General features: G+C 47.5%; 1 protein-coding gene across 1 annotated transcript; it reads right to left on the reverse strand.

Moving 5' to 3' along the window:
* Positions 1-361: 361 nt before the first annotated feature.
* LOC309791985 (transcription factor SPT20 homolog) lies at positions 362-2,707 on the reverse strand (the record flags this gene model as incomplete). Its single annotated transcript, XM_082601199.1, has 2 exons — positions 362-860; positions 948-2,707. 2 exons carry the CDS (start codon positions 2,705-2,707, stop codon positions 362-364), a joined length of 2,259 nt encoding a protein of 752 aa, XP_082457325.1.
* Positions 2,708-8,799: the final 6,092 nt, after the last annotated feature.

The following is an 8,799-nucleotide window of genomic DNA, read 5'->3' on the forward strand; positions in this document are numbered from 1 at the left end:
TCTTGTTAGGATAATACTAATTTTGACTTTACTGGTGTTGCAGTTTTATTGCTTGAGAGAAATTACAGGCTTCAGGAGTTTAAACTGACCCTAGTTTGGATCTGGATACACTTGAGAACATCGCAATAAAAACAACTGTCAACAGCCACCGCCCAAGCGATGGCTTCCGCGAAACCGTGCCAGTTTAGTAAAGCACTTCCCCATCTCTATGTAAAAACCACGGGCTTGTGCCTCTGCAGTAAGTTTGTACGTCTAACAACGTAAAAGAGCGACACATTAAAAAAAACCCAAATGAGGGTGAAACTCGCAATGCACTTGGTCGCTGCTCTTGTTTTCAAAACGAGAGAAAATCAGCCAGGCCTCAGGGCTTGGGAGCGGCTGGCGGGCCTCTATCCCGGTCCCCGCGGCCTGCCTGCTGGGCTGCGGGCCCCGAGGGGGCGGCGCGGGAGCTCAGGCGCACGGCCAACTGAACCTGGGGCAGCGGGGCCAGCAAGGCCCAGCCCCTCTGCTGCGGGGGTCTCAGCCCGGGGCGGCTCCGGCCAGAGCCCGGCGGGGAAAACACGAGCGCCCGGGGCTGTAGGAAACGGTCCACTGCACGGAGGTGAATGACCACGGCTTGCTGGGCACGCACGACCGTGTTGGGAACGGCGGCGCCCTGTGCCCCCGGACCCTGTACCCCCGGACCCTGTGCCCACGGACCCTGTACCTCCGCACCCCGTGTCCCCGGACCTTGGGATGCTGGCAGCCGAGGAGGCGGGGCGCAGGGCCACTGCAGGGGAAGCAGCTGGGAGAGGCGCGGCTGCGGGGTCCGCTGCTGGCTGCTCCCCAGGAGCGAACCGAGGGGCACCACAGCAAAGGGTCTGAGATCCGAAGCGTTTTTCAAAAGCAGCTGAACCCCTCCCGGAGGAGGAGGAGGAGGAGGTGGAGGAGGAGGAGGAGGAGGCGGCGGTGCCGGCAGCAGCAGCACTCCTGCGGGCAGGTGGTCCAGCTGGATCCCCCCGGGAGCTGGGGCCCTGGTGGCACAGCCTCTCCCCGAGGCCTGGCCTCCGAGACTGGGGCCCACTACTCTGGTGAACTTCGGGCCAATGGAGATGACCTTGCCCCAGGCGACCGGGGTCGTCTGTGATGAGCCCGCAGTGGACAGGGCGGTGGCAGGAAGCGTGGTAACTGGGCTCAGCTCCACAGAGGATTTCTGGGAAAGACCTGGTGGCTTAGGAGCAGGGCCAGGAGATGCACATGCCTGAGAGCTGCCTGCCTGCTGTGAAGTGAGACTGTCACCGCAGGAGCTCCTTCCTGAGCACCAGGGAAGTCTCATGGGTGGAGGTGGATGTGTGGCTCCTCTGACGGGCACTGAAGACTGAACCCCCCCAGTCTTAGGCTGTTCTGGTTCTTTCCCTGGAGAAGGTTGCCTGAGACCGGCTGAGCCACTGGAGCTGTGTGACATCTGCACTGGACACTGGGTGCTCTTCTGGACCGACTCCTCGGGCCGACTGACCACTCTCCCAGCATCAGTCTTTGGCCCGGGCAGGAAACTGTAGGGATGGCCATCTGCGGAGGAGTCGGGGGGAGCCAGCTGTCTCTCCCACATGGCTTCTCTACTGGACCCTTTTCCAGAGGCAAGTGAATTATCAGTCAGCTGCCTGATGGTCAGCCTTGTTGCCTGGGACTGGTAGCCAGCCTCACATCCAAATGCAAGACCACCTTGTACCTCAGGCACTGGCCAGACTGTTGGTTGTGAATCATCATATCCGACAGACTTCTTCCCTTTAGCATATTTCTCCACGTCCACTTGAGAAGGTACGGCCAAGTCACAGGGTCTCTGTTTCCACATATCTACACAACTTCCTGCTTTAAAGGTTTTGAGGCCGTAATTCCTACCTGTTTTACTTTCTCTTATTCTTTTGCCGAAAGTCAGGGCTCTTAGCTCAGGAGACGGTAGACGACGAGACAGCTCCTGCTGCCGATTCAGAGAGGCCATAGAGTACCTCTTGAAGTTCCTTTTCATGGGACGAGTGTTCAGCTTTTGTTTGTTACAGAGCAGTCTGTTTTCAGTGCAGACTACTGATACAGAAGGGTCTAGACACAGTGGTTCAGCTGTAGCTAAGATCAGTTGGCTCTCAAGCAGAAGTTTGTCCTCCTGGGTCCAATTCTGATTATCGCTGGCTATGGCCTCTACATCGCAGGCTAAAGTCTGCATCGTGGGACGTAAGAGAATATGCCTGCTTTGGTAATGGGGAGGTTCCCTGTCACTGGACTGCCTGTAGTCCCGTATTTCTGCTATGACACACCCACGATGAAAAACGTTAACCTGAGACTTTTCCAGGAAATCCACCAAAACAGGAGGTAATTCTTCTGCATCCAAGTATTCGAGCAATTCCCCCTCTTCATAGGGCAGTCGGATGCTCTCCGAAGATGATCCGTTTTCCCCTTGGAGCATCAGCGAATAGCCCTCGTTTCCTGGGTACAGGTTGACCACCAAACACGGCAACGACTCTCTCCTAAGAAGCTTCTCTAACAGGTTCACGTTGCTTGTTAATTCCTCCGTAACCTCAGGCTCTTTTTCACATTCTTCAACATAAATGTCATAAAGTTTTTCATAGAGAGACTTCTCCCCATTAGATGGGTATTTCCTTTCCGGAGGTCTCTGTTGGGCACTTGCAATGATATACTCCGCACGATCCAAAGCTCTTTCTAGAGCCTGTTGCATTGCGGTACAAAATGGGGGCCCTGCGATTTAGGGAAAGGCCTAAAGGCGTGCAAGCGGCCGCCGCGCTGGATCTCACTCGCCTCGCGCTGCAGCAGATGGCCCGGATGTCTAGAATATAGATTATTGGGATTAGGACCAATAAGAGTTTGAAACTAACCTTTTCAGTTTGAAAAATTTTGATTCAGATTAAAAATTCAGTGTAATATTGGGCAAGTTCCTTGATCTTTTAGATTCAGTTTCCTCCTCTGAAAGTGGTGACAATAATACCTTGCAGCCTTGTGGTGATGCCATCAATAAAAGGCTAGATACAAATGGCTTAGAACATAGTAGATGCTCAACAAAAACTGCCTATCATTGTTATTTCATCACCTGAGTTTGGAATAACACTGATTGTTCTTCAGGTCTCCAATAATCATCCTGATCTGGTTCTGGAGGGACTTAATGATTCCCTCCTAAACAAGTTCCATCTCTCTTCTGCCAGGCACTTTGTAAATCAAGTTCTATAAGCCCTTGAAGGCTTCATGATCTCTAATGAGCATCAACAATGCTGTGCAGGTATTTGGTGGTACTCAAAGGGGACAATGAAAGATATCAGATCTCAAATTGAAGCTTGTGTTATGGCTCAGGTGAGCTGGCCATTGTGACTTTTTAGCCTTACTTCTTCACCTTTTCCTGTATCCATGCCATTTGACACGTGACTTTGAAGTTCCCCTACTAAAGGAATGGAGCATATTTCCCTGTCACTTGATTTTGCATTGGGCCACGTGATTTGATTTGATCAATAGAAAAAGGTGGAAGTGATGGTGTGTCACTTCTTTTTAAAGAGGCTTTGTGTATTTCCACGCTCCTTTTTGTATTCTACCATTGCTGTGAGGAGAACACGTCTAAATTAGCCCTCTGGCCCTAGGAAGATGACAGAAGACATGTGCAGCAGAGCCAACTCAGATGAACCATCCCAGTCAGACAGCCTTGCTGGGCCCAGACAACCCACAGATGTGTAAGTTAACCAAATGGTTAATGGTAAACACTAAGATATTGTGGTTATTTGTTACACAGCAGTAGCAAGCCAATACAATCGCACTTCACCAAATGCTAGGAAAACGTTGAAAAATAATAGAAAATTCAGAAGCCACAATTATTTGAGGACTGATTTATCATGCATGGACAGGGTAGTGGTCAGGGAGATTAAGAAATGAAACAGTTAGGTATGTTACAGTGCAGCTAAACAGGGTTGAGGAGGGAGTATATAAACCGTCTGCAAGCATTTGAAACACAAATAGCAGGGCTGGGCTAAACAGTCTACTGAGCTCCAAGAGGAAAGATTTAGGAAAAAATGAACTAATGCTGAGCCAACAAAAACTTAAGTTGGGCCCGGAAAAAGTCTTCCCGATAAGATCTGCATCACTTTTGCTCCCGAGGAAGGATTAGGGGCCCCCTTCCTTTCATAGTTTTAAATTTAACTGAAGAAGAAGATAGAAAAATATTGTGGAAATAACCTCTGGCCAACTGGATGGGGGCTAGAATCCACAGTTCAGTAAAGCTGAGCATCCAAATCTCATTACACAGATGGACAGCTATCCTGTCCCCAATGATCTTCCTGCTGTCTAATTACATCAGTCTGTGAATTTTAGACAACTTAAAAGAGGAAATATTAGAAATCATCTCTTGACCCAGAACAACCTCTCCTTTAAAACTAGATGTAAGGCACAAACAGACCTGACAAGGAGTCCAGGTTAATGGGCTTTGGGTCAGAAAGGAATTGGACTAAAGTCAGGTTGGCCTTTTAAAAGCTGGCATACAGCCTGGGACTATGGTTGGAGCACTGACGGCCAATACAGGCTGAGGCCTCATTGTTATCATTGCTAAAAATGCTCGGACAGGCTAGTAAATACTGGGCTGAGAGGGTTTTCTTTCTCTCTTTTAAAAAAAATGTAACAGCAAGATTGTACATTTCAGGCGACAGTAATTCTACAAGAAGTTCCTGTTCCTTGGATAAATACAGAGTTTCAGTGCTCCAAATGGCCATTCCAATTTCTTCTTCAGGAAACACATTTTATTCTAAAAGACCCATTTAGAAGTCTCTCTTGCAATCTGGAGAATTGAATAGTCTGTTGGTTATACAGGAATGGATTTTATGGGAGTGTTGACAGGGGTCTCTTGGTGGGAAGGAATTCACAAGAGGACAGGATGACATAATGTACCTTCTTGTCATTAGCCAAGAAGGAAATGCTCTGTCTTTGGCTTTATCAGGGGCTGGGTCTGTGTGAATAGCTTCTCCTGGTATTTGTAATAATCTACCTCATAATGCTTTAAAAATAATTTGGATTGACTTTTATTGGCTTCTCACAAATGAATTCCTTCCAGTGTCTGGAAATAGGTAGGTGGGAGAGTTGGCACAATCTCCTTCCTAAGGTTGATTTAATTAAAACAGTGGCGCCCTCTGGTTGTTTTCTCTGATCTTCTTCAGGATTAATTTTCTTGACTTTCATGAATTAATACAAAGAAATAGAACACTTAGAAAGTAGTTAGAGCAGTGTAATTTCTAGGGGTTAAATATTTTAGTAACAGCAGGGAAAGACTAGATTCTAGGCCAATTGGCAATGATTCTGGAATGTAGATTTACACGTGTGGGAGAGCCTTTGCTATGTGAACGATAGAACATGTGCCTCTATTTGTATATGTTGGAAATACTTTAATCTTCTATTCTCATTTTTTAAACTGAAGTACAGTTGATTTACAAAATTGTGAACAAGTGGAGACAATCTCTACGTTTTAAACAGTGACTAATTCAAAGTCACACAGTAGGTGAAAGAATTGGAGGTCTCTGGAATTAGAAAAAATGTTCTTATCACAAATGGGATACACTTTTATTATAGAATCAAATGAGCAAAAAGAAGGACGCTTAAATCATCCATAATCTCCCCGCCCAATGAGTGATGAAATCCACACGTGGCAGGGAAGACTTCCCCTCCTGGTGGTCCCCACCTCTGTAGGCAAGAGGGAAGCAGGATCCCGAGAACTCTGTAAATGCCCCTTCCACTTCCTTCCCTGCAACTCTCACAGCGTTAGCACCTCTCCCTGCCTTGAGACCAGCAGGATGACTACTCCTGGGGTTAGTTATCTCAGCTCACCCCTCATTCCCCAGGACATTAATGCCTGTAAGGCTCTGTGTACCCCCTTCTCTGACCTCGACTCCCTACTCCCGCTCCCCAAATTTTCAAATCCGCTTTACTGTGCCCTCTGGAACTCAAGGTCAGTCATCAACCTTCTTTCTCCATCCTGTTCTCTGAAGTTTCCCTTTGCCATCTTGCTCTCACAAATGAACTCTGGCTCCCCCGCCTCCCTCTCATGTGGTGGCTGCTTTCTTTGGTACACTCTTCACACCACGGAGCCTCGAGATGGGGTCCATCTCCTCCTGATGCTTCTCTCCATGTCCAGATCATTCTCCTTATCTTCTCCCTGAAATCCCTAGCTTTGCATTTCAATCAGTTTGTAACCCCTATTTCTCCCGGGACAGACATCTTCCAACCCTACCTCCCTCTGTTCCTCATTCCTTAAAGCATGTTCAATGTCATGCTTTCTTTGAGGAATAGAACCATTCACTATGTCTTGGGGTTTTCAATATCTGCATAAATAACTATTCTAGGACCCTAACCTCTCAGTTCATTGGCTTCTGCTCCTCCAATGATCTTGTCCTCCACCCTGTCTCGGCCTCTACATCCTGGCCACACCCTAGACCTCACCATTACCAATGACTGCCATGTCTACATGCCATTTTTTTTTTTTTTAAAGAAGATGTTGGGGGTAGGAGTTAATTAATTAATTTATTTATTTTTGCTGTGTTGGGTCTTCATTTCTGTGACCTTTCACGGTCTCTCACAGCCTCTTCATTTCCTCACCTCCCCCCTTACCGTACTTGGATTTCATGGTCCAAATGACATTACTCCCTCATATCTACTCTTTTTTTTTTTTGCTTGGGCCTCTCACCGCCGCGGCCTCTCCTGCTGCAGAGCACAGGCTCCAGACGCGCAGGCTCAGCAGCCGTGGCCCACGGGCCCAGCCACTCCGCAGCATGTGGGATATTCCCGGACCAGGGCACGAACCTGTGTCCCCTGCATCGGCAGGTGGACTCTCAACCACTGCGCCACCAGGGAAGCCCCCTCATATCTACTCTTAATTTCCTTTCTTTTTCTCCCTTCATCATATTCCCTTGGCAAAACCCTGTTTGAATCCAAGTCTCCACTGATTCTGTGTCTGTTCAACTGAGCATGGCTGGTAAAGCTCATGATTATGCTGATTGGAGCCCTTTCCAATGTATGGCCACTAACCTCAAGTGGGTCTCTATTGCTGCCTGGCAGTCTCATTACATTTCCTAGCTCATTTATGCTCCTGCTCCCTGAGTGAGCTATTTCATATCTTTTTTTTTCTAGTTTGAAAGAATCAACATTCTTTCCTCTTGCATTGCTCTCTTTTTTCTTTTTTAAACATTTATTTATTTATTTATTTTTGGCTGCATTGTGTCTTTGTTGCTGTGCACGGTCTTTCTCTAGTTGCAGCAAGCAGGGGCTATTCTTCGTTGTGGTGCACGTGCTTCTCATTGCGGTGGCTTCTCTTGTTGCGGAGCACCGGCTCTAGGCGCGTGGGCTTCAGTAGCTGTGGCACGTGGGCTTAGTTGCTCCGCAGCATGTGGGATCTTCCCGGACCAGGGCTCGAACCTGTGTTCCCTGCATTGGCAGGTGGATTCTTTACCACTGCACCACCAGGGAAGTCCTTTGCGTTACTTTCTGAATTATCTTAGGCTTATACCCACAAAGGGCTGCTGGATTGACTTGCACCTCACATCTGTATTGAATCTTACGGGCTTGCTCCAGGAAAAGAGGGTCTTTGTCACAATAACCGTACACCTCCCACCACAAACTGATAAGACCATAGCTCTTTTTTTTTCTTTTTTCTTATTTTATTTTATTTTTTTTTCTGCTTTATAACAAATTTAATCAGTTATACATATACATATGTTCCCATATCCCCTCCCTTTTGCGTCTCCCTCCCACCCTCCCTATCCCACCCCTCCAGGCGGTCACAAAGCACCGACATAGCTCTTGATTCTAATTCTTTGAGCTGCATCAGGTCAGGGAGGCCTCATAAGTGTGGCATGAGCTGTTGCTTTGACCAAGAACTTTCACGTTTGATTGGTCCCGGTTTTCCTGTACTGTCTGTACTGACAGGAAACAGCCTGGACTACATTTTCAGGCTTCTCAAAGTGAAGAAATGGACCTAAACTAACAAGATGATATTGAACAGGGATGTATGTATATGAAGGGGATTGGAATATGGTATCCCAAAATATGCCACTTTGGCATAAGGATTACTATGAGATGAAGGCAATTAAGAAACAGCAGAGACAGGAGGAATTTTCTGCCCCTCTCTGTCTAAAAGCAGGGCATAAATTTCCCTTTCATAAAGTTAACATAAATTTCCATCTGTAAAGGTGTCTCCCTCTTCCATATCAGGAAGAGAAGAATGACTCTTAATCACTCTAGACAACTCTTGACACTGGAGAGTGTCGTGGTCCGGGCGCGGGTTGGAAGAAGAATTTCCAGACACGAAGTATTTTAGAAAAGAGTGAGTTCCTTGAGAACAAACAGCAGAGCAGAGTTAGTGAGGGCGCTGCAAGTACAGCGGGCCGACTTCCTGATTGATAGACCAGGGAGAGCCGACCCCCTCTGTGGGCTAGTAGCCAACTTTTATAGCCTCAAGACAAAGAAAATTCCAGCTGGCAGGATGGCATCAGGTGATCGGTCAGGATGCTACAAGGCTACTACATGGTGATTATTTTGCCTAATATAGAGTCAGGGGGCTGTCCGGTTTAGATTAGGAGAGCCCATGGCAACAGTTGCCATGTGTCCTTGATATAGGGTGTCCTTGATGTAGGGTGTCCTTGATGTAGGGCTCCACAGAGAGGGCACCAACTTGAGTCTGCATACAAACCTTACTAAACAACACTTATCCACCATTGGTTTCCTCATATATTTTCCTTCACACAATTTACAACCCCTAGGCTGCCCTTTTTTTGTCTAGTCACTTCTCTGCAA

The sequence above is a fragment of the Mesoplodon mirus genome (assembly GCF_964341445.2).
Source record: "Mesoplodon mirus genome assembly, chromosome: 16".
Taxonomy (NCBI): Eukaryota; Metazoa; Chordata; class Mammalia; order Artiodactyla; family Ziphiidae; genus Mesoplodon; species Mesoplodon mirus.